The 27,018-nt window shown below is 34.2% G+C and overlaps 1 protein-coding gene across 1 annotated transcript; it reads right to left on the reverse strand.

The window, feature by feature from the left end:
• Window positions 1-1,627: 1,627 nt before the first annotated feature.
• Window positions 1,628-26,951, reverse strand: LOC133187498 (importin-9-like). Its single transcript, XM_061322896.1, has 23 exons — window positions 26,787-26,951; window positions 26,293-26,441; window positions 22,930-23,131; window positions 22,639-22,727; window positions 21,651-21,737; window positions 21,221-21,340; window positions 20,913-21,013; window positions 20,103-20,161; window positions 19,545-19,696; window positions 19,282-19,380; window positions 19,045-19,151; window positions 18,774-18,913; window positions 18,509-18,593; window positions 15,678-15,906; window positions 15,333-15,411; window positions 14,807-14,952; window positions 9,010-9,211; window positions 8,428-8,630; window positions 5,210-5,376; window positions 4,891-5,024; window positions 4,544-4,765; window positions 4,271-4,344; window positions 1,628-2,273 (listed from the first exon to the last, which is right to left on the reverse strand). Exons 1-23 carry the CDS (start codon window positions 26,917-26,919, stop codon window positions 2,157-2,159), a joined length of 3,096 nt encoding a protein of 1,031 aa, XP_061178880.1. The 5' UTR covers window positions 26,920-26,951; the 3' UTR covers window positions 1,628-2,156.
• Between the last annotated feature and the right edge of the window lie 67 nt (window positions 26,952-27,018).

Consider the following 27,018-nt stretch of genomic DNA (forward strand, 5'->3'; position numbering starts at 1 on the left):
GGCCATAACTTTTGAACAGTTGTTGCTTGGGGTTTCAAACTTCACATGTGTATTCCTTGTGACAAGACCTTCCTTGGATACCAACAACTTTGACCTTAACCTTGACATTTTACTTACTTTTAAAAAACTTTAACCTTTGCCATAACTTTTGAACAGTTGCAGCTAGGGTTTTCAAATTTCACAGGTATATTCCTCGAGATAAGACCTTTCTTTGGGTACCAACATTTTTTATCTTTTGGCCTGGATTTTGACTTGCATTGAGAAAATTTAGCCTTCGCCATAAGCTGCCATATGGGGGCATCAGTGTTTCACAAACACATCTTGTTTTTTTTTTCAATTTTACCCCAATTAAAGGTCACAGTGACCTTTGAGTAAGATGCAATACACCTTCTACCCAAAATGCATTGATTGACCAAGTCTGATGATTCTAGGTCTAATATTTTTCCAGCTACGATTCGGGCATGGTTTTGCCATGTTTGGCTTAATCATCTTAAAGGTCACAGAGATCTACATGTACTTTTAATCTCTGACAACCTTCTACCCAAGATGTATCAGCTGACAGTTTTATTCTAGGCCTCATAGTATTTAAGTTATGAGCAGGACACAAAGAAAGCTAACAGACAAACGAACGGATGGACACAAGAATGCAATATCATAATACATCCCATCTCAAGACAGGCGCATAAAAAATCTAAGTAATCAGAAGTACAGAGAGCCGGGCTCATTTACAGAGTAGTGAACAAAGACCGTTTTACATGAAACATACATGTACATTGTAATAACAGATAAACAACGAGTTCAGACACTGGAAGAATATGTAACACAATATAAAAATATATTGCATATAGTATAAGTATAAAATGTTTAAAGAAATTAATAAAACGTAGTTTGAATTTAACATTTTTTATTGTTTCAGGTCTTATACCACTTACACAAGTAAATGAACAATGATGCAGCAAGGTCAAACGTTTATGTACAGATGAGTCCTCAGTGGGGATTTTCGTCGGGTCACGTGCTCCCCGCATCAGTGTTGGCCTGGTAACACAACCTTTATTTATAGAATGTGACCCAGACAAGGAGATCTTGTGAAAACCTTTCGCATATTTCTAACAAATAATTAATCGAAGAAAAATGGAGAAAGTATATTACCATTAATGTTTTGTTTTGTTTTGTTTAGAGAAATTCTTTATTAGTTAAGTTTAATTTGTTTAATTTAGTGTTTGTATTGCCTCAAAGGTGGTTGAGCATACGTACTATATTCTTACTCGTATTTGATTTGGCGGTGAGGAAGCAGCATTTCCGGTTGAACACCGTAACATAAGCCGGCCATTGCTCTTCGAGCAATGAGCCCGGCTAAAAATGACAAGTGGACACCTTACCCCATCTTTGATCAATAGAGGTTAAAAATGTAAGTAAGAGTCAGCATCCCAAGTATGAATGGATTTAAGATACATTATCCATGCAGATTTAGTCTGAGTAGAACTTAAAAGTTACTTGGGAAATGAATCTGCTCCAAAGAGTTTACCCAGCGAATGTCAGAACTGTGCAAAGGGATACAACTTTTTTGTACATGCATACTACATTTTCAGTGAAATTTTTTTATGTCAAAGAAAACAAGAAAGCAAACTTAAACAAGTAAAACAGATTTATTTATAAAAGAGTATTGCACATCACTTAACTTATTGACATCCATGTCAAAAAAGTATTGTTATTTGTTTAAAAATAACATGCCATAATTGACAATGTTAACATAATGGCAAGTCATTCTTAGTTCAAGCAAGTTTTTTTTAATTCCTCCTTTTTAAAAAAAAAAACCAACAAACAAACAGACATTTGACTGAACTCTTAATTTCACTAACCTTTTTCCTTTAAAATGTGAATTAGTCTTCATATTCATTTTAAATAATTGGTAAAGTTTAAAATAACTGGTACAGTACAATATTCATTATAAACTTAAAACAATTCACACCACAACTTCTCTCAAAAAACCCTAAATTTCTTAAAAGCCTAAATGAAACAGCCACACTTTCACTCACACAAGCAATAGTTTAAATTTTATGTGTCAATAAAAAATTCAAATATTTAATGCATAATTGGTATTGATAAATTAAAAAGATTAAAATTTAAAAAGGTTAACAAGGAGGAGCAGATCTGTGTCATACATTTATGTTAATTGTTCGTAGAACGTGTTTTTCAGATTCGTTGTGATGTGCATTAAATGTACTGTAACACGACTGCTGGGAAAGTGACTGAAGAAATTCTGTTAGATACGCCTGAAAAAAAGGAGAAAACATATTCAAAACCCCAATTCTAGCCGACAGAAAATATAAAAATGAAGTTATTTACTGAAAATAAATACTAATAATTGTACCTTATTTATTCATTCATTTAGGGAGGGGGTGTCTATTAATGCTTTTTTGGGGAATGTACTCACAAATACCAGGACTAAATACCAGAAAATATAAAAAATGAAGTTATTTACTGAAAATAAATACTAATAAATGTACCTTTTTTATTTATTCATTTAGGGAGGGAGTGTCTATTAATGATTTTTGGGGGAATGTACTCACATACAAATACCAGGAAGTCCAAAGACTGAAGATTCGGTGGTATAAAGTTTTTGCCCTGTCCAACCGTTTGCGTGTCGGTTTGTCCACAAAACCTTTAAAATTGCCCATAACTTCTGATTGGTTGGAGCTATGGCTTTCATATTTCAATTGTGTATTCCTTGTGACAAGACCTTCCTTTGGATTTCATCATATTTGACCTTGACCTTGGAGTATGAGCCAGTTTTGCAAAATTTTACCCAACTTTAACCTTGGCTATAGCTTTTGAACAATTGGTGCTAGGGCTTTCATATTTAACATGCCTATTTCTTGTTACAAGACCTTCCTTTGGATATCAACAATTTTGACCCTTTGACCTTGACCTAGGAGTTTGACCTACTTTTGAAAAACTTTAACCTTGGCCATAACTTTTGAACAATCGGTGCTAGGGCTTTCATACTTCAAATATGTAATCCTTGTGACAAGACCTTCCTTTGCATACCAACAACTTTGACCCTTTGACCTAGGAGTCTGACCTACTTTAGAAAAACTTTAACCTTGGCCATAACTTTTGAACAGTTGGTGCTACGGCTTTCATACTTCATATATGTAATCCTTGTGACAAGACCTTCCTTTGGATACCAACAACTCTGACCCTTTGTCTTTGACCTAGGAGTTTATTTGTTGTTTAATGTCCCTCTCGAGAATTTTCACTCATATGGAGGAAACACCATTTGCCGGTGGAGAGCTGCAATTTTTGACCTATGGGCCGCACTTAGGGTCATTGAGCAGTGAGGGATCTTTTTAGTGTCAGCACCTACTGCGACATGTGACCTCAGTTTATACGATTTCATCTGAAGGACAGGTCTCCACGTCCCACAGTGGGATTGAAACCCGTGAGGTAAGAATCAACTCCTTATTCCGCGACTCTAGAGCAGATGCTCTCCTATGAGTTTGACCTACTTTTGAAAAATTTAACCTTGGCCTTAGCTTTTGAAGGGTTAGTGCTAGGGCTTTCATACTTCACACGTGATCCTTGTGCCAAGACCTTCCTTTGCATACCAACAACTTTGACCCTTTGACCTACTTTTTAAACACTTTAACCTTGATCATAGCTTTTGAAGAGTTAATGCTAGGGCTTTCATATTTCACACATGTATTTCTTTTGAGAACGCTTTTGTTTGTGTACCATTAATTTTGATCATTTGACCTTGATGTTTGACTTATTTTTGAAAATCTTTAACATTTTCCATATTTATTCAATGGTTGCTGCTAGGGCTTTCATATTTCACAGGTATATTCCTCGAGACAAGACCTTTATACTTTGGGTACCAACAAATTTGATCTGCATTTGAGAAGGTTTAACCTTTGCTATAAGTTGCCATTACTGGCATTACTGTTTCACAAACACATCTTGTTTCTTCTTAGTTTAACATTTACAGAATTATTTACATTATCTTTGAAGAATAACAGAAATCAAATCAAAAAGAACACTAAAAAGTTGCATGTAAGAATTTCCCAGATGAATCTATCTGATAACTCTGACACACCAACCTGTAAATGTATTATATAAACCAGACACACCTACTTGTAAATCTATCTGATCACTCAGACATGCCTACCTGTAAATCCATCTGATAGGTCTGACACACCTACCTGTAAATCTATCAGATAACTCTGATACACCTACCTGTAAATCTATCTGATAACTCTGACACACCTACCTGTAAATCTATCTGATAAGTTGGGTCTTTTGAGAAATCAGGATCCTCTTCTTCCTCCTCATCAACATCATAACCTGAAATGACAATCAACAACAAAATGTATTCAAATGTATTCTTAGCATAACCAACTATTACTTGTTCATGCAAGACATTCTTAACTTAGTAAGAAATACGATTGTACTGTAAATGTCAAAATGATGAAACCTAAAAAAATCGCCATGTAAAGCATTACAGCAAAAATTATTTTGAGTAATGAAACATCTACTCTCTAACCATTGAACTCAGCTGCCATGCTGTCAATGAGGTCAGACAGAGTTTGACCCCTTAGTTGGACCTCTTCATCATCTCCATCCTCCTCTTCCCAGTCATCTTCATCTTCATCGTCCTCATCTTTACCAGTCTTACACATGTTAGCCTCGATCTGATTGGACAGTTCATTGATCAGCAGCTTATAGATTTTCACCAGGACCGGAATCGTGGTCCACTGCACAGGTTCTGAAAAAGAAATTATCTTTAATGCTCAAGGAAATGACATGTGGCCTCTTTATTACTTTTTAAAAACATAATTTTCTGTCTTCTTTTGCTGCACATTTGTTTTTTCCCAAAGTGTTTTCACCTACCATTGGCTGTTTTTGACCTGGTTCTAATTCCTTTTGTTGGCTGTTCTATTTCCTCCCCCTGTATCATGATTTCCTGTAGCCTGGTGTCATTGGTCTGTATTGCATATAACAAAAGCTTGCATAGAGCTACAGTACTGAAATGTGAGGAAAATAAATTTTAATATGTTTATGTTTCCTCAATAGGTCTTTAAAATACATTTAAACCTTCTTTATTCCAAATATTTTTCTCAACAATAGCAAAATAATATTTGACTCTATTAAAAACATAATTTCATTTAAAAAATATTCCAACTTTTCATGTTTTTTTTTCTTCATTTACCAGACTTTTCTTTCATAATTGCCGTAGAAGAGATGCTGCCTAGAACACCACTCTGTGAGGACAAACTCGAGGGCAGGTTTCCCAGTGGGACCTGGGACATTAGTCAGGAAATCCAAAACAGCCGACATATTACTGATCATTAGCTGGGCAAACACCATCACTAAACTCTACAACATACATAAAGATATTCATTGTCAAATTAAGCTGACATATTACTGATCATTATCTGGGCAAACACCATCACTAAACTCTACAACATATGTTAAAGCAATGACATGCAGGTGACTCTCCATCTCTCTAAATTCAAAAAACCTTTAAAAAAGTTCCAAGAGTTGGAGGGGTTCGACAAATCAAAAGGCAAAAGAAGACTGGAATTTTCAGGTTCAATCATAATCGTTCTATTATAATATTTACAGGAAATAATATTTGAAAACATTCTGGCACATTTTCATTCAAATTTCACTTGTTATTCACTTGATTTAAACATTAAAGATCATAACTTGATAAAACAGAAAGAAAAATCTTTCAATCATCATTACTAGGCTATGATGGAATTTGCATGCCAGATCTACTCGTGTTCACTTGGTACTTTGATCATCAGATTGCTTGGTACGCTGTTCAAGTACTGAGATTGAATTTTGTGTGATGGTTTCCTTACTACGATTGTGTAGAAATAGGATAAAGGTTCAAAATTTATGAGAAATTTTTGACATGCCTCTAAACTTAATTCTCAAAATCATCATCTCACTGGCTATCAAGTCAAAATCAGTCATGAACGACTATCTTTGTTTTAAATTGACCAATCACCCAATTATTAAATTAACAACCCTTGGATGACACATACAGGGTTCGAAATTAACTTTTGTAAGCACTAGTCCGTCGGACTAGTGACTTCCACTTTTCACTAGTCCGTAAAGCATTTGACTAGTCCCCCTTTTGTCTTACGAAAATGATAACATACCCGTGATAAACCTTCTTTGTAACTTTAACCCCCCTCGGAGGCTCCCCCGATCTACTTTTATGAGATAAATTTTTTTTTTTTTAAATACAAAATTAAATTCTAATTCATCTGTAGATACAGAAAAAAAATGCAAGGTATCAAACATATATTTTTTTAATTACATCATTATAAAAAAAATTACTTAAACTTAGCAGTGATATACTTTTTAAAAAAATTCCTCAGAAATGTCAACAAACGGAGTATCAAAAAGTGTCAATAAACAATTAAAACAATGAATAAATGTTTTATGAATTGATTGTATCACTGAGTAAGAAAGAAAAAAAATGGAGAAAAAGGTTGGTTGACATTTTGGGGGGGGGGGGGGGGGGGGGGGGCATTGCTGGTATTAGTCTCACCCCTGACCTAATTGTCTGTAATATTACAGATTGACAATTATCTTGATAACTGTGATCTGTGTGTGATTAGAAAATTTTCTAATAATGTTTATTGCATTTGTATCCTTACGAATCATCTGTGATCATTTACCTGATGTGTTGCAACAATAACTTATTATAAATTTTTATTGCTTGAAGATACGATATATCAGTATAATTAAATATGTTACGATTTTGGGAATTTGCAGTCCGTAAAAACAGCTTTAAAACAAGGAAATTTTAGGAAAATTTTTTCAGGAAATTTTCAATACATTTATTATTTAAATAATTTACATAGACGATTTTGTAAATGCCAATAATAATGCATGGCAATTAACCTCTTCCTGACGGCCACTTTCTCGTGAAAATCTGTTGTTTTAATTTTTTGGCAAAATCGTCCCTGGTAATGCTAGCAACTTCAGCTCTAAAGCTTGTTATTGTTTACATTGTTTTAATGACTCTTTTTCTTAAACAGGCATTCATTTGAAAGAAAACATTGAGAAAAAAACTAAGATTAAATTTATAGTCAGATTTTTCACTAGTCCATATGGACTAGTGCTACATGAACTTGACTAGTCCAACACAATTTTTACTAGTCTCAGACTTACGGACATGAGCTAATTTCGAACCCTGACATAGGTGTTGTGTCACCTATGTAAACACCCAACTGACATATATATCCACTCTAGCTCCATGCATTCACCGTTATCTGGGCATGATTGGCATACTGATTGGCATACATGCACAATCAACATCCAGATTGAAGTATAAAAAAAACAAAACAATGAAATCTGTGTAACAGAACCCAGGTATTGGTAAGGGTGCAACGATAAACCGTTTGACGGTATATCGCAGTATATTTTTCCACGGTTCAATTCACGATACGCTAAACTGATATCGCGGTTCGGTTCAATCGGTGCAGAATTATCCGAATCGTCCGTTTTGTTTCCTTTTTTACAATTTCAAAATGGCTCATCTCCAGCATCTTATAGACCTCAGATTTAACACTGAGAAGGACTTAATGTGATTATATGTTATAGATGTTAAGACAAATGATAAACCCTTTAGATCTAAACGTATTCTTTGGTAATACACGATATTTCATCACGTGTGTATTTCGATGAGAATTCACTATCTTGTTGACTAAAACGTGTTAACACGAGAAATATGACAACTGGTTTTCTACGTAAATAAAAGGAATAAAAGAATGAATGTCTTCCTTTTTCATTCCAATTTAAAAAGATTATTAGGAAAGGTCCCCGTAGTTCCCTGTAAATGTTCATCATTGGTTTAGAATATTGTCAAAACTCAAAGATGTACCCAATAATCCAATTCAAGTTAACAAAATTTTACTTATTATCAAAAAAATATGAGCATTTTATATAACCCTGTCAAGTTAAAGAAAAAATATGGTGACAAACTTGAAAGACTTTTTAATCTTGTCATGTATCGCGATACGTATCGTATCGTGAACTGAATACCGTGATACGTATCGTATCGTGAGGTTAGTGCATCGTTGCACCCCTAGGTATTGGTTTGAAGGAGAGAAATTATCTCGAGATCAGAAATTTGAAATTAGGAGTAAATTTGCTTAGTTATATAAAGGACAAAAAAATGGGACTGGGGCTTTATTTCAAGAGATCAAGAACTTTGACAGATCGGAGATCGAGCCATCTAGAGTCACCTGTATTCATTGTTAAATCTAAAGCCAATTTATTACTGATTATCAACTGGGTAAACACGATCACGAAACTCAACATACAGGTGTGTATATAACAGCCATAAAATAACAAACATTCCAAGTCTACAATGTACATTTATTTGGCTAATTTAAATAGGCTTACCTCCATCACACTCAATGTTTCTGCTTGCTGCATCTTGCTTAGAACAAGTCTTAACATGAGGTCAAGGTTTTCTCCTAGCTGGTTCCCGACTTTTGTTATCACAATAGAGACCAGCCTACCCACAAAGGAAGCAGTGTGTTCAGAGGTTTTGGGATCTAGCAGTTTTGATATCACCTGCATGATGTAGTATAGGCCATTGTTACCTGAAATAAATTTTATTGCTACCATGTACTAACTTGTCCATAATACAAAAGAAGGGTTGTAGACATCTCCTGCAGCAAGTGCTAAGACTGAAGATAAAAACATTTAATCCAGTAAACTTACATAAATGGGCAAAATATTTTTACACCTGTGGTACTGTACTAATTCCAGTCAAACCTCTTAATTTCAAACTTGATGGGAGAAAAAAAACTTTGGAGATATCCAAAGATTTGAGATATCAAAGTTACTAAACATAAAAATAAAAGTAGTTGGGATTCCCAACTTGCTTCAATATATTTTTATTTGAGATACCAAGGTCTGACATTCCAAAGTTCTACTTGCATTTAAACAAATAGCTTGTATTTTGCACTAGTTGTCTACCTTGTTCATCATGCCAAGCCATGACCTGCTCTAACGCTACAGAGAGAAATGCTCTCAGACACTCTCCTCCATTCTGCATGGCAGCGTTATCATCCGTGTGTAGCGTGCAGTGAACTACGGCAGGGAAGCCCGTCTTAATCATGGCTTCTGAAAGTGGACCTTTGTGTGCTCTGACCATGGTCTCCATCATTTCTAACGATACCTGAAATTTCAAACATGTTATTATAATTTGAAAACATAACACTACCCTCCTTTAATCATACAGCATATATGTGTACATCTTAAAAGATGGCACCAAAAACATTTCTCAGCATTTCATGTAGCCTATTCAAGATAGAAAAGGACACTTATAAACTATACAAACAACAAGACTTGCCCGGGAAGGTCTAATAACAGGTGGAGGCCAATGCCCCCGAATTGACTTTTTTTTTTAATTTAGAGGCCAAGAGAAAAAACTTTTTTTAAAAAATATATCACAGTATGATGCTATGATAATGCATACATCTCTGACAACAAAATTTAGGAAAATATAAGAAAAAAAAGAATTGATAGGAATTGACAAATCATTGTACACGCATCTGACACTGACTTGTGGAAATGATTTTTCAGTTTCTAACACAGCATGTATTTTGAAAAATTATATTTAAACCGAAAAACACCAACAAGAGGCCCAAGGGCCTTAACGGTCACCTGAGTATGATACAACAATTTCAAGGATGCATAGAGTATAAAATGAACTGAAAGGTGAAGCTTTGTTGCCCAAAAGCAAGAAAAATAGGGTGATCATGATCAACAAAGTAATTGGTCTTAATATTCATTAACAGTTCATAAATTAGGCTCTAATCTGTTCCCCATTTATCACTATCACTATACAGTATATTAACAAATTATCAATGCTTCTGTACTATTTTAATCCTTTGTTGAAATCTCTTACATTGGCATCTCTTGGTCTTTGATGAATATTTAATAAGACAAGTTATTTTTGTCTCGTTTTTATTTATCTACTACTTACAAGTCTATCTGATCATTAAAACTATGAAAGTACTTTTTGTATTATACAATAAAAGTTTTTGCATAATTCTCTTGTTCTATTTACCTTTCAAGTACATTATTTACAGTGATAAATTATCAAAAGTAAATGGCAAAGGGGAATAACTCCTCTCAGTAGAATACAAACTAATAGAGCCCTGGCCAGGACCAGAACACTTGACCAAATGGTCCAGATGTTCAAAAATCTGGTAAAAATTCCCTTCCTTATAAAAACTTTTACTCTGTTTGCCTCAGATATGCCCAGGTGCGGAGAAGATTTTTAAATAAATAATGCATTTTTACTACAGATTCACTATATTATCAATAGAGCCCCCCCCCCCAACCCCCAAAACACCAGAGCTTCTGACCCTGGGACCATATGTTTGCTCATCATCACTTTGTTTATCTGCTTAACACTGAGGAGCAGACAGGATTATTTAATAGAATTAATGCATTTTCACTAAATTATCAAGAGCTCCACCCTCACACCAGCACATCTGACTCAGGGGTCATGAAATTCACTACTCTGGAAGAAGCACACTTGCTCATCATAACTATACACTTAGCTTCTTTGCTTTTTTAACCAGAAAAAGAAAAGAATATTTTCAAAGAAATTTTCCTTTTTCACTTTATAATCAATAGAAGCCCCCCCCCCCCCCCCCCCCCTCACCAGAACCCTTAAACCTGGGGTCATAAAATTCACAATTTTGGAAGAGGCATCCTTGTGTATCATAACAATGTACTTTAGTCTGTTTAAGCAATACCCAGGGGCAGAGAAGAAGATTTTCAAAGAAATAATTCACCTTAACTATAGGATCTATATAGCCCCGCCCTAGCACCAAAACTCCTGTCCCCGGGGCCATGAATTTCACAATTTTGGAAGAGGCATCCTTGCTTATCATAACAATGTACTTAGTTTGTTTAAATAATACCCAGGTGCAGAGAAAAAGATTTTTAAAGAATTAAAACATTTTCACTTTATAATCAATAGAGCCCCGCCCTAACACCAGAACCCCTGATCCAGGGGCCACGAATTTCACAATTTTGAAAGAGGCATCCTTGATTATCATAACTATGTATTTAATGTGTTTCAATAATACCCAGGAGTAGAGAAGAAGATTTTCAAAGAATTAATGCATTTTCACTATATAATCAATAGAGCCCCACCCTAACACCAGAACCCCTGACCCAGGGGCCATGAAATTCACAATTTTGAAAGAGGCATTCTTGCTCATCATAACTATGTAATTAGTTACTGAATTTAATACCCAGGAGCAGAGAAGAAGATTTTCAAAGAATTAATGCATTTTCACTATATAATCAATAGAGTCCCGCCCTAACACCAGAACCCCTGACCCAGGGGCCATGAAATTCACAATTTTGGAAGAGGCACTCTTGCTCATCCTAACTATGTACTTAGTTAGTTTATTTAATATCCAGGAGCAGAGAAGAAGATTTTCAATGAATTAATGCATTTTCACTATATAATCAATAGAGCCCCGCCCTAACACCAGAACCCCTGCCCCTGGGGCCATGAATTTCACAATTTTGGAAGAGGTACTCTTACTCATCATTACTATATACTTAGTTAGTTTATTTAATACCCAGGAGCAGAGAAGAAGATTTCCAAAGAACTAATGCATTTTCACTATATAATCAATAGAGCCCCGCCCTAACACCAGAACCCCTGGCCCTGGGGCCATGAATTTCACAATTTTGGAAGAGTCACTCTTACTCATCATAACTATATACTTAGTTAGTTTATTTAATACCCAGGAGCAGAGAAGAAGATTTTCAAAGAAATAATGCACTTTCACTATGTGATCTATATAGCCCTGCCCTAGCACCAGAACCCCTGACCCTGGGGCCATGAATTTCACAATTTTGGTAGAGGACTCAATGCTTATTACAATGATGCCAACAGTTTGACTGCTTGATGTCCAGGAGTAAAGAAGAAGATTTTTAAAGATTGCATTAATTTTGGTGGTTTTAGCCCCACCCCTCAGGCCCCAGGGGGGCAGGGACCATGAAATTCACAATTTTTGTTCCCCTTCACCCATAGATGCTATATGCCAAATTTAGTTGAAATTGGTTGAGCGGTTTCAGAGAAGAAGCTAAAAATGTTCAAATGTTAACGCACATCGCACGACGCACGCCGACGGACAAAAACGGATAGCAATAGGTCACCTGAGTGACTCAGGTGACCTAAAAAGTTGTAAAAAATGCTGATTTAGAGATCAAAGGACAGGCCAAGATAGGTAGTCTCCGTTGATATGGTATTTCATTGAAAGGTAACATTTTCCATGTCTACAAGTTTAAACTGTGATGCTCTGATCAGCCATTCAATGAAGAATACTGATAGCAACAACTGCGATGAAGTTACAAATTAGGAAATCATGTATGCCCAATTTTACAGAATATATGCAGTTTGCACATGGTCCAGCACTAAGGGTGAAACGTTTACTGAATCTTGTATACATTTAAACGGACAGCAGTAAACGAAACGGTACCGTTTAAACGGGAGAATATTTTGTGTTGAATTTTAATGGCTACTTACTCATGAAACTCTAATTTAATAAACAATTCTTTAAATTTAATGTAAATATGAGTTGTTATTACTATTTATTTGTTGGTCCTTATGATGAAAGAATTTGAGGCGCATTAAACTCATTCACTTTCTACAATGTCATCCAATATTGCATTGGTTTGTTTGGCTACATACTGGATGTAGAAAAAGCTTTGTAAAATTAAACTACAAAGATGGATCTTTTAATCCCGAATTACGTATAACAAGACCTGCTGACTGTATTGAAAAACTTTTCAAAGACTGGTGAAAATGTATTATATTTATTTAATCAAAATTTATCAAGTTTTATATTTCAAAAGTCATAAAATATCGCTAGTATTCGCAACTCGGAATTAAATATGTTATAGACCCCATCGTGTTTTAAATATTTTTGTTTAATATTTTTCCGGTATTGATTAAAACAGAAAACAATTGCTTATCAAATGGTCAAAGACAGTGTTTCTTTGGTAAATATGAAATAAAACAACTTGTTTGTATTAAACTTTATTTTTGATAGACATTGATAATGACCTTCGTGTAAACGTTTACTCAATCTGTAAACATTTAGAGCATATAATCGAAATGTCGCCGTTTACACGTGCAATCGTTTTTTCGCCCTTATCCAGCACATCATTATTGCATTGGGCACACCATACGCAGCCCCTTCCCAGGCCTGCAGGGATTTATCAGCCTATTTTGGGAAACGCCATTTTTGGGGAATTGGGAAAAAATTATTGGCTATTTGATGAAATTGGGAAAAATAAAAAAAAATCTTGCTTACATCATGTATTCAGATGTATTTCATTTAACATTTCTGCATGAACTCTAATTTGGGCAACTTATAAAACAGACAATTAAATCATGATTCAACTTCATCATCAATTGGTCATACAAGATCAATTATCAGAATAATAGACTTATACCACTAAATATGACTTCAATGAGAATAAAGTATTTATGCAACTTAGGGTAGTTTATGTGTGCATAAATCTGTTTCTGGAGATTAATTAAACCTCCTGCAAAAAATAATACTAAGCTCCATTTTAATATTTAAAAATGCAATGAAAATATATTTTTCTATCTGAAATAATGCCTACAGTTCTTACCATTCACTTGTAGATCAATTGATTAGGTGGAAATAACTTAATAAATCTATATTATCACACAATATCACCATTTTCAGAAAAACAGAGGAAATTCGGATTAAAAGTCAGCAATGTTTTACAATGTTTTTAAAAACATGTTATGACTGTAGTTTGCTAAATGAGTTAAACAGAGGGAAATTACAAACAATCTGACAATTTTACTTAGTGTTTTCCCAAGTTAATTAAATATAAAAGCATTGTTCACCAATTGGGAAAAAATACTGCCAAATTGGGAAAAATTGAATTTTTTTTTCAATTGGGAATGGGGCTGAATTTCGGCCCCTGAGAAGGTACTGATAAATCCCAGGCCTGGCCTGCCTCATTGGTTTGCATTCTTTACAATACATACATATAGAGTACCAACAATACAAAGTTACAAAGAGATGCAAAAACCCTTAAATACAGTACAAAACAAGAAATAACTCCAAAGTATTAAATTTCCTTCATGAACCTGATAATTTTAAATAAATAAGAATTGATGCAAATGCTTGTCAATCTTCACTTTTAAAATTAAACAAGCTACTGGTCAATATTTTCTCACAAGGAGGAACATAATAGTCCCCGTCTTAAATCAAGCATTTTGTGAATAAAGTTTAGCTTATATATGAAAACAAGAAGTCTGAAATTTATTTCATCAAAAGATCACCAGTAATTGGTTGAAAAGCTCCAGTTCATTAGAACATCAAACAATTAATATATCTAGCAAGCAACAAACTGATACAGAGGTATATAGATATCTTAATATTCTCAGCATTACTATGGTTGTTTTTTTTTTCAAGTGAATAAATGAGATATCACTTATACAATGCATTTGAGTGCAAATTTATTCACAATTTTAACTTTCAGTACGCAGAGACATGCTTACAATTATGCCACACTGAACTGTCAAGCAGCGATATGTTGTCCATTACTTACAAGAAACAAGAGTTTCCTTTCATTTCCAGGAACCACAAAGTTAAGGGTGACATCTTGTTTCTTAGCAACAATCAAAAGTTCAAACAATCAGCAGATCTGATCTAAACTTCATTCCTAATCTTTTTCTATCTAACTGACTTACTGGTGGCAGACTGACGGGAACTTTATCCGGAGCCTGAAGAATACTGACGAGAGTGGGGAGGAGTCGATGTTCTAGGGGACCAACAGTGCTCTCGTTACTTGCCAACTCCTTAAAGATATCCTGTACAATGTTCACAACCACTGGGTCTGAAAATTTATTAACATATTTCATTGATGACTCAAGTTATCCTGACAATTCTAATATAATAGTTTTCATATGTACATGTTTATTATTTTAAAAACCCAAGCAGTTGGAAAAGTTTTCAATGCAGAAGCATGGAAAAGTTTATTTCTCATGAATAATCATTACACTAACTGATTCTAAAATGCATAGCTCAAAGGATATTATACTCCAAGTATGAAAACCCTGCTTCACAAACATCTAACATGACTTTCTTTAAAAAGTTCAAAAGTGGGAGAGCAAAAATAATGATTTCTTACATGAAGATGCATCTGATTTACCATTTTGATGGGCCCGATAAGACTGATTATACCTTGTAGATGGCAGTTGTTGTAGGGTAACCTACCTGATGAAAATTTCAGAAAGACTGCAATGGTCAGTGGAGTAACTTTGCTTTCCACAGTGGCTGTAAATGCCTTGTCAACCTGGGGAAAAAAATTAAAATGAAAAATTGTACAATTTCAAAACTAGAATTTTCTAGGTTCCCACTTTCTGTATATATATATACAAGTAAATACGAATCAATAATTTAAAATTTGTAAATTTAGGATCTTTTTCAACTGGTCAAGATTAATAAACATTGTTTTGGGGAACACAGCACATGTCAATATTTACAATGATATCACAAACAACATAAAAAAAACTAACTATGCTGTGCTAATCATCTTGCCTTCCAAGTGAGTTTACTTACTGATAAAAGAATAGACATTGTTTCTAGACACAGGGATAAAACATCTGATGAGAACTGTGTGGCTATTGAGAGGAGGCCATCCAGAGTGTTGGGTAGGAATGGAATGAGGTATTGGGTTGTGTTAGCAGACTTGAGGTGTTGGCAGTAACTGTACACAGCTCTAATGGCTGAAATTCTGATGGTGGGAGGTTGTGTGGCATGTAGACCACCCACTGTAGACTGAAGGAACCTAGAATAAGATAAATACTGTAGATCACCAAATATTCCCGACACCTTATTTTTGAGAGATGGGTATTTGGCATTTCTATGCGAGACAAAATTTTCATGAATTCTGACTACTGTCCTATATACATGTAATCTTTGCTAATAAAAATTTACCCAAGAAGGAAATTTTTGCAAGGAGACAGCCTCGTGTCATTACGCGAAAATAAAGTTCTCACGAATAAAAAGTGATTTACAGTATGTATCACTGAATGCAATATATTATCATTTTAAAATCAAAATAAAAAAATTTTTTTTTGCTTGGTTGTATTGTGTTATAAATTAATTGTAATTAAAAATTGACACATGCAAATTGTACCGTATATATTCACCTACAAGTCGGTTGTATTTTTTGAGATTATTTTGAAGTGATTTACCATTGACCTGCTTATAAGTCGATACAACTTTTTTGCCAGAATTAGTTTAGGGATCGAAATTAACTTTTTTGACCACTAGCAAATTTTAGCAATACTGAACTTTCACTAGCATTTTTTTTTCTTCACATAGTACTCAATTAACTAGGAATTATTTGAATAATTTCATAGAAAACTTATTTACACCTTGTGAGTTAATTCAGGTCGTTTTATACAAGAGGGATGTGCAATTAAAAAATTCAAGCACTAGCCCACAGACTAGTGCCAGTAGTGGCAGCAATAAAATTACTAGCCCCAAGTAAAAAGTTACTAGCTCAAACATAGGGGGGAAAAGTAGCAACAATGAAAGAAAACAAGCATTCTGAGAGTATTGCATAAGCAATACTAGTCCCCTACTGGCAAGTGTAATCTGGTTCCCGTTAAGAATTGAAAATGCCATAATTCCGTCAGAAATCAATGAAGCAGGACGAAATGCAAATTTGATCTATAACTAATCAAGGTGAAGTCACATACCAAAAATCAGCTCAATATCTGAAAGCGTTTAGAAGAAAATTGCGGAAAACCCTTAAAAACTGAAAAGGCTGTAATTCTGTCAAAAATCAATGAAGCGGAACGAAATGCAAACTTGGTCTGTAACTCATGATCAAGATACACTCACATACCAAAAATCAGCTCAATATCTGCAAGAGTTTAGGAAAAAAGTGCGGAAAACCAAGTGGGACAGACTGACAGACAGACAGAGGGACAGACAGACAGACGGACGGACAGACTCAGAGGAAACCTATAGTCCCCTCCGGTTTCACTGGTAGGGGACTAATTAAACAGTAGTTTATCGTTGAGAAAGTCAGGGTCTTAAGGTCATTCTTTTTAAAATTAAAGTTTAATTCTCTCTAGAAAAATTTAATCGTATATAAATCAATTATTTTGATTGAAAAAAAAAAATGAATTTAAAAATAAATTATCATCCTTTTTTCTGGTCATTGCACTATCTCATTTAAATTGAAGCGAAAATCTGAAATCATTAAATACACTGTTAAATATATTTTTTTGAAAATCACATAACACTTTTCCTCTAGTTGATTAAATGATCATAAATATCTACATGTATTTACCATAAACAAGGAAACGGAGGAAATTCGGATTAGGAAAAAAACGATCGTTTTAAGAAGTAAGTAAGTCAAGTAGTACTGCAAAATGGATGAGATTATGGAGATTTACGAACTATATAAGAGAATGCTACCTGGATATTTTTCACTGTTTGGGAATTTAATAGCAAAAAGTGAATAAAAATACCTGTAGTGCTGTTCATGTATTACATGGGTATAATTTTAATTTCTACTAGCTCGAGGGGCTACCTCTGTGCATAAAATCACTAGCCTGACCCCCAAAAATGGTAGCCCCAGGCATGAGGCAATGCTAATTGGACATCCCTGGAATTAACCGAGAAAAAAAATCCGAAAAAGTTCGGTTTTGTTTTAACTCGCAAAAGTTGGCGACCACAAGTTGCTTTTAACTGGCAATTTCTGTTTTTAATTCGCATTTAGCAAGTATTTCCCGTTAATTTCGACCCCTGCAGTTGACAATTTTAAATCAATGCTCTATTGTTTTAACCTGGTTTCGATTAATATTTTTAGAAATGATGCCGATATTAAATTTTCAATCATTAAGAAAAATACACAATGCACACTTAAGATAAAAAATATAGTTATTAAAATATGTAAATACTCGTACTTTATGTATAATCTTACAATAAATAAATGATATAACATATCCAGACTTGGTTGAAAGATAATCATGGGAAATATTTCTAAAATACTACATTTCACTGTTCAGAAAAATACTAATCTTTTTACGACTCGCCTATAAGTCAGACATAAACTTTTGGGCCAAAATTTAACTCCCAAAAAAACGACTTATAGGCGAGTATACACAGTAATATACAGATCAAACAGCAATAACACAAATTTGACACCTAAAACAAAAAATTTCCCACATGTTTTAAAACTACATTGTATTTTCCCTCTTCAGTATGACTACTAATTATTATTACAATTAATATACACAATATTTTTGAAAAGACTGTACCTTAACATTACTCAACACTTCCATCACTCCTCCTTTTGGATTAATCTTAATTTATCTGTTCTGAACTTCAGCATTTATTTTAATATTTCTGATGCATTAACCTGAATTTACCTGTTCAGCAGTTCTGGAGATGTGGAGGTGACCTCAGTATACCGACTAGCTGTCCACAAACTTCTCCCAACTAGGAATGGTGAAACTAAAACCACAAATATCACTTATTCATTACAAAAAATTTAAAGTCTCTTCTTTACTTAATCCTGGAAATTTTTAAGGTATTGCAATAATTTTCAAACAGCAGTAAATGAAATATAGTGAAACTATTATCTAAACTAAATAAGATATTTTTAAATATCATCCATATTTAACTTATACTAACTGCAGTAGTTCATATCAGCAAGGACTACAGATTGGAGGAATCCGGTGATGTCAAACTGGACTTTCCCGGACTGTATCGACTCTGTAACCAAGTCTGTTACACTTCCCATAGCCAACATACAGGATTCATGGACTTTCCACCTGTACAAATTAATAAAAATTTTCAAATGTCCCATTTAACTTTTATTAAAGTCAAGTAATATTAACCTATCATTAAAGCGAAGTCTATATTAATTATCTTATCTTAATAATCTTAGAAAGCCATGCCCCACCAATTCTGATCGTTGGCGTTCTTGAGAGGTTCCACTGCAGCCAGATGTTTAGTGACGGCCTGACAGAGTGCAGGTGCACTCTCCTCTGGAAACTCACTGCATATTGACTACAAATTCACACAAGATTCACACTTAAATTATTGAGACTACATTTTTTTTTTTACACATGAAAATGTTTCTTTGTTTACATAGCTGTACAAGGGATTTGATTTAGCACATTGAGAACTATCCACTTACTAACAAGATGTCCTGTGCCGATATCCTGACTGAATACGAAAAAGAATCATCATCTTCATCCTCTACAAACTGGTCTGGGCTGTTAGTCCACAGCCTCACCTAATTAAGATACATTCCTAGGAATGATTATTAACGACTTAACCATTGCACAGTACAGATTTACATCATTTCAACCATTTGTACATGTACAAGCATTTATAAAACTTGTATAATGTTACAGGAATATGTATTACACTTATCTTACACAAAACAAATTCTGTTACCTGATCATCTGTCATCTGCATGTAGAGAATCACATAATACAGAATGTCATTAACAGAACTCTTCACCGTGCTGCGGAACTTTGGAGTGTCAATAAGAACATGGACAAATTCAAACACTCCATATACCAGACTCTCAAAACCAAGGACTTCACCTGCTCAAAAATATAGTCACTTAATTCTATGTAATTCTCATTGTATCAACTATCAGCTCATCATGTTAAGTGTGTGTTAATCTGACTACAAGCTTTCTTAACTAGACGAGTAAATTTGAAATACATGAACAAGTTTTTATCCCACTTCATAAAAAACATCTTTATCAAAGTGAAAATAATCAAATCTGAAAAAAAAATTAAATCTGCAAAACTTCATGCCAGGTCCAAATAATCAATGTTTAACTCAGTATATCATAACACCTGACCTCACCTACATAATCCTCTGTAAAAGCAATCAATGTTATAAATTTATCTATCTGCACTAGTATCATAAATTAATGTATATGTATTTCAATTATTAATGAAGAATAATTGTAATAAAAATATGAAATTCTTCATTACTCACCATCAGAATCAACAGGGTCATCCGATTCTTCTAAGCTATTCACAACTGTCCTGACATAACTGATTCACATTGAAGGAAAATATCATTACTATACCCTGCAAAAATACACATGTAAACACCAGACGCAGATTTTAGAGAAGACTTGATTCTCTGTAATTGGGGCCATTCAAAGGCCCCATTCCTAATTCAAGAAAGGTACCTTTTTTCCTATATTGCATGTGTTAATTTTCCCAATTAAGACTTTCCCTCCAAAATTAAAGAACATATAAATAGACATTCAAATTACTCCATTCTTCAGAACAGAAATTCAGTTGATAACCAAACATGTAAAGATTTTAATGGAAAATGATTATCCTAGAATTCCCAGAAAGGTCACTAATTTTCCCAACTTTCATGTCCCCAGCCCAAGTCCCAAAAAGTGGTGTGAGAGCCCTATCTTTAACAAAAAATCCATGACAATTACATGTACATCATTACATGTATCAACTTGGAAACTTGGCAAACAGAAGTAATAAAAACACCAATACAGAATTTGACAAAAAAGTCACAAGTTGATTGAATTTGAGAACAACTATAACAGTTGAACTTCGGTATTCTGAACACTGATATCTCAATGTCATAGATATGTTGAAGTTCTAACCACTTATTATTGAAGTATTTTACCTATGATACATGTATATCAAATCCTCTGATATCTGAAAGTTTTTTCTCTAAAAGTTTTTTCTCGGTCTCATCGAGTTAGAGATAACAAGAAGATTTGACTGTATCTAGTTTTTTTTGTTTTTTTTTTTATATTACACAGAAGGATACAAGTCAGCACTGTGTGTAAATATCATCCACACTGGAGGCAAAATATCACCAATGTACTGGGACATCAGCTTGGGAAAATTCTTCACTAGGGTTGTTATAGCCTAACAATACAATATATATACATTAATTTAATTCATGTACATTGCTCTCTACATTATAAATTAAACTGAAGAGGGCGATTTCAACTTAATCCTCAAAAATATATTGTACTTCTCTGTTACACACTTCATTGACACTAAATTCTTTCAAAAGTACTGTCAGAAATTAATGAATTAAAATATAAAACTTTAAAATGTAAAAAAAAAAACCTTGACAATTTCCATTTTAAGTCCACTGTCTGAGGTAAGACCATCTGGAACCTGGAGGGCCTCTATAAAGGCCTTGGTGAACTGGGGGATAGAGGGAAACAACAGCTGCTTGGCAATACCCTGAAGATTGAAGAGGTTCAATAAATTTGATTTTATATGGCTCGTTTTTTTTTAATATACATGTACTATCTAAACAAGAAAAGTTATACTGTCCTAAAAGTGACCGAGATATACTTCCTGCAAAACATAATTATACTGATAGAGCAAAGCAATATTTTTTTTTTAAGAATATACTATCAAGAGTCCTTATCTCCTGGCAAACCCATTATGGGTAGATTATTGTTAGATACCCCTCACAAAATTCTTTTCATTAAGATACAACTTTCCCCAAAAAAATTTACATAAAAACACTTTGATTTTACATTCCTACCCTCTGAATCTCTGCCATGGTTGCAATCATTGCTGCACAAACGTTGAAGATGCTCACAGCTCGTGATCTGGTCCTGATGCCGTAGGTCTGAAATTAAAGAAAATTAAATGTTATATGGATACATTACAGCTGGTTGTTATCACAATATAAGCCTTAAGCTTCCCTAAACTACTGGTGTTTAATTCAGACTGAAAATATTAACAATGCTACCTTTAAAACATTTCAAGAAAAGAGATAAAATGTTTGAAAACCACAGTCTAAACAAGTCTACTATTTTAACTGGACCCCTGCTGTGAAGATCTGATCTGTTGCATTATGCACTTTACCAGACCAATTTACAAACTTACAGCTAAGACCAAAATATATTTTTGCAAATATTTTCACTCATGACATCAATTAAAAAAAGGTACATAATCTAAGTATTTTTTTTAAAGAATTTGGAAAATTTTCTTAAAGAAATCTTTATTATAAAATATTAATTTCGCAAGATGTTAGAAACAGCCAAAATCGTTAGCCATGTCTGTTTACTCTACAACTTTACAGGGCTCTCGATTCTTTATATTTGGGGCCGTTCAAAGGCCCCATTCCCAATTCAAAAAAGGCACCTTTTTTCCAAATTGACTGTGTTAATTTTCCCAATCTATCACTTCCCCAAATATTAAAGAACATTTAGTAAGATATATAGTTACTAAACTTGTAATTCATATTTCTCTGCATAACAAAACAGAAATTTAGTTGATAACAACTACCAGAAACTCAATATATCATGAATTTAATGTATAATGTCTAGTTATGATTTTCCAAAAATTACCCAAAAGGTCGCTAATTTTACCAATTCCTTTGGCCCCGGCCCCAGTCCCAAAAAGTGGTGTGAGAGCCCTGACTTTAAAAATTATAAGGTCAAAAATCGATTTTTTTGCTTTTGGTTTTTTGTTTGTTTGTTTTTTTTTTTGCATATATCATTACTTTGTGAAGCTATATTTCTTACATCAGCTTGGATGAAGATTTTGTACATTTCAGGAAGAATAACTGGTGCCACCTGTCCCATCTGTGTGTCTGTAACATCCTGAGTAAACTCTGAAAATACAAAAAAGTAATACATGCTCCAAGATTTATACGAAATCAAAATAACATAAATTTCAATCACATCAAATTTATGACTAAATCATTTTCTGCACTATTCCTAAGATCTTGCTTTTATTTTCAAAATGTATCAGAAATTACCAAGTTCATTAGTTGTCCGAACATTTGAATCCCTGAGTTAACACAATTATATTACCTGACAAAACCCTCATAGATCCATGAACAGCATTAGGATCACCACTCGTTAAAGCCTGCATCAGGATCTGGAATAACTCCGGCCATACCTCTGGCCAGTCCCAGTGTGCTATTGCGGACACAGCGTAAGCAACACTTGACCGCACCTTGCTGATAGACTCTTTTAGACCCACGGGTAAAATCCTTCTGATTTCAGCTTTTGCCTAAATCAATAATAATAATCAATACAAAATCAATTAACTCTGCTAGATGTATATCAAAATGACATAATTTATCATTTTAGTGTTATTCTTACGATTCAAAATTATGGAATGATAAAAGTTGGGTTTCTGATAGCATTATATTTACTAAAGGTTGTTTTAATTAAAATGAGCTCATGTAACATTTTGGTTGTTGTTGCAATTAAAATTCCTAAAACTGTCCAGGGTTTGACATTAACTTTTCCGAGTACTAGACCAGTTGGGCTACTTCCCCTAGCCCAGACCATAAAATTGCTAGCCCTGACCAAACATGCAAATTTAATTCTTATGATCGCCAATTTTAATTATGTAATTCTGAAATTGTTTCTCGTGCGTGACGAAATTTTGACAGACTAGCCAATTAAGTCTGGTTCATCATGACATGCGAATATTGTAAGCACTGAACTCTAATAAAGATTTTTATCCTAAATATTAATAAATTAATTGCAGAATCTTTTTCAGTAACTTTCCATACCATATTCATACTGAATGGCACTAGTTTCAACCCGACTTGTCTATTACAGTCGTAACTGTATTTTCATGACCAATCTCTATCTGTGAGAAAAAGTACAATCTGCTTGCATGTGTAACGGGAGAGGAGAAAAATGCAGCGGACGAGACCGGGATTCGAACCCGGGCCCCCTGAATCTCCAGCAGGGTTGGCAAAAAACTGGGAAATACTCATATTTCTCAGGACAGTGGGAAATACTGGTAATTACCGGGAATTACTGGTATTTCCCGGGAAATACTGGGAAATAAGAAATAGCTACATATTTCATTCATATTGACATGTAGTACACCTTATTGGCTAAGATATCTACTTGGTATCACTGTCCCTGATTTAAAAAATTCTGTTTCCAAGTAATTCATTATATACAATCTTATTCTTAACACAGCATATTCATCATATACCAGTCATGAGTGTCATTTGTTTCATGCTTGAGTCAGATGTAGTCTATAAAGGTCCATGAATTGAACCCAAAGATCCCAACTGGGTTTTTTATGTAACTATTACGCGGCTAGGATAAGGCTGTCCGAAGAATGTCACAGTGTGCCAGCCATAGTAACTTCTCTGAACTACCTAGATATGACGTCATAATGGCATATGACGTCAAGTCACTGTATACTTGAGCTGATATGACGGGGAAAGTGTCATAACTTTTACATTCCTTTCACATCACATGTAGATTTTTGTTACCTTGATGTTTAATTCATGTGTCTGGATTGTTGCTTAAAGGCTGTAATGATGGTGAATATTTGCAGTATAATATCGTTATTACTTTTTCTTGTCTAACATGTATGTATTCAAACAATTGAAAAAAAGAATGTGAAATGCCCCCCAAACGTGTCTGTAGACAGAGATAAATTCTATAAATCTTATATATATTAGACTGGCACAAGTGAATAATAAGGATTAATTGAAGATATTCTGTGTGAATCTACTAGAGAAATATGTCCTCTAACTGAATTTTGCTGGGGGATCGTATGTAATTTATCCTATTTTGTATAAATTGCGATGAAGAGTGGAAAATGACTCTTTGTATGTGGGTAAGTTGAATTTCTCGTGAAATATTTTCTTATGAAATAAAATTCAGACTTGCCCCCAGCACTTTATATATACCCAAGAATACGTTTAGTTGATTTATGTAACAAGCCGTTCACAGTAATTTTGTTTTTCACTTGTGCCGATGCGATTTTTGTGCAACATTTAAGAAAATTTATAAGTGTCCGTCACGTGATCAACACAGTCATGTGACATCACAAAAATGGTTTTTTGTAATACCTTATTCAACTTTCTTTACAACTTAACTGTGTATGAATACATAGATTACAAATTGAAATCAAAACATTTCTCAATATAAAATAGTATATATTTAATGCACATTAAGCCTTCGGACATCCTTAACCTAGCTGCGTAAAGAAGGATCTAAGAAAATTCTTAAATGTAGAGTATGGCGTAAATATCAAACCTAAGAAGAAGCCTTTTAAGTTCTACTCAACGTAATTATCTCTCAAAACAGGAGCACAAAACTGTCCAGAGCAATTTGTTAAAACAACATGATTGTTTGTAATAACTACAGTGTTTATAGAAGGATTAAAACGAGCTTTTTTTGTTTGTTCTTGGATTTATAGTTAATAAACTTAATAATTTTACAAAGCTGAAAAGAAACTTGAATTGGAAAACTTCAGTTTTATACAACCAAGGAAATGTTTCAGAATGCTTGTGGATATGGGACTGGAGTAGTGATACATTCTAAATATATTAAATTGCAATTTGAGACATATTCCATATTACTCCTCTTCTGTTTTTAAGTTTATTTTATTTTTGAATTTTGTTCAAGATTGAACGATTTATAGAAATTAAAAAACTTTAACTTTGTATTTCCCAGTATTTCCCAATTTTTCCCAGTTTAGAGAAAATTTGTAGTATTTCCCGGGACGGGAAATACCGGTATTTACCACTGGTAATTCCCACCACTGGTATTTCCCGGCCAACCCTGATCTCCAGTCAGGTGCTCTACCAACTGAGCTATCTGGCCACCGGCGATCGAACCCATCTGACCGCCACATTCCTCCCTCCTTAAAGGTCTTCGGCCCCTGAAGACACCAACCCAGGCTCTTCCCTGGCAGGTCAAATGTCACTTCCAAAGCATGGCACGGCACCAAATGTAATGGGAGAGGAGAAAAATGCAGCGGACCAGACCAGGATTTGAACCCGGGCCCCCTGAATCTCCAGTCAGGTGCTCTACCAACTGAGCTATCTGGCCACCGGCGATCGAACTCATCTGACCGCCACACATGAAACGAAATATGGGTTTGATTGACGGGAAAATATAATACTTTTGAGTAATTAAAAGCTCTTACTATTTTTTTTAATAAATGGAGGGGGGAGGTAGTCGATGCACACCTCAGGTGCCCTGTGGCTAAAAATAGCGATTGTGTCATGCAGGGATTTTTTTCTTTGGTGTTTCAATTGGACAAATAAGAAAATTTCTTTAAAAATTTTTTTTAAAATGACTGTTAAACCCCATTTCAGTCTTCCAAATATATTTGGAAGACTGAAATGGGGTTTAATTGTATATAGAATATGAACAGGAGATAACATAACCGAAATACAAAATTACATGTTCTGATGTTTCTGGATCTCTGAACTTTTCAGAATGCTTGCACCAGTGAGCATCCACATACTGCCGTAGCAACACAGAAGACAACTGTCTTATTGCTAAAGGTCCTTGTGTGTCAATTGTCAATTCTGCAAGGTGTACCCCAAATTCTGCAACAAAAATAGCTCATTAGAAATGGATGGATATACTTTAAAAATTAAGAGTGTATCTTTCATGTCCAACTCTTCATTTAAATATATCCTACATGTATTTTATTCGGGTATCTAAGGTTTATATATTATATGCTCCGCCTCGATATATACAAAACTATAATAATGGCCATATAACATAAAAATACTGCGTAAATAATTTAACAGACAACTCTGGAATAAACAATCAAATTTTTATAAGAAAAAAAAGATAACTTCACAATCGTGCAATCTGACAAGGCATGGAAACACGTGCGACACAGGAATACAACTATAAAATGTCTTAACAAGAACGATCATATTTACCTTCTGTGACTTCTAATGCTTTCACCTGTTCCTCCCCTGATATTCTGACGTTATGAATTGGTGATAAAACGGCATTTAAGCTCTCTACGAGGGCTTCCTTCAACGATCGGCTGTGATCCCCTGCTCCCGCCATGTTGGTAAAAATTAAAATCCACCTATTTGGCGGGAAATTTTAGTTTCGTATTTCATTAAGTCACTTGACAACATGATATTCTTCTGCTATATCTATACT

Source organism: Saccostrea echinata, unplaced genomic scaffold, assembly GCF_033153115.1.
Source record: "Saccostrea echinata isolate AGI-Se365-2 ecotype Australia unplaced genomic scaffold, CSIRO_AGI_Sech_v1 ptg000015l, whole genome shotgun sequence".
Lineage (NCBI taxonomy): Eukaryota > Metazoa > Mollusca > Bivalvia > Ostreida > Ostreidae > Saccostrea > Saccostrea echinata.

Coding starts and splice junctions, on each gene's coding strand:
- LOC133187498 (XM_061322896.1), bottom strand. CDS start 26,919: ATGGCGGGAGCAGGGGATCACAGCCGATCGTTGAAGGAAGCCCTCGTA. Junction 15,412..15,677: donor CAATGTCTATTCTTTTATCA/GTAAGTAAACTC, acceptor TTTTTTCCCCAG/GTTGACAAGGCATTTACAGC. Junction 2,274..4,270: donor CTTATCAGATAGATTTACAG/GTAGGTGTGTCA, acceptor CCTTTTTTTCAG/GCGTATCTAACAGAATTTCT.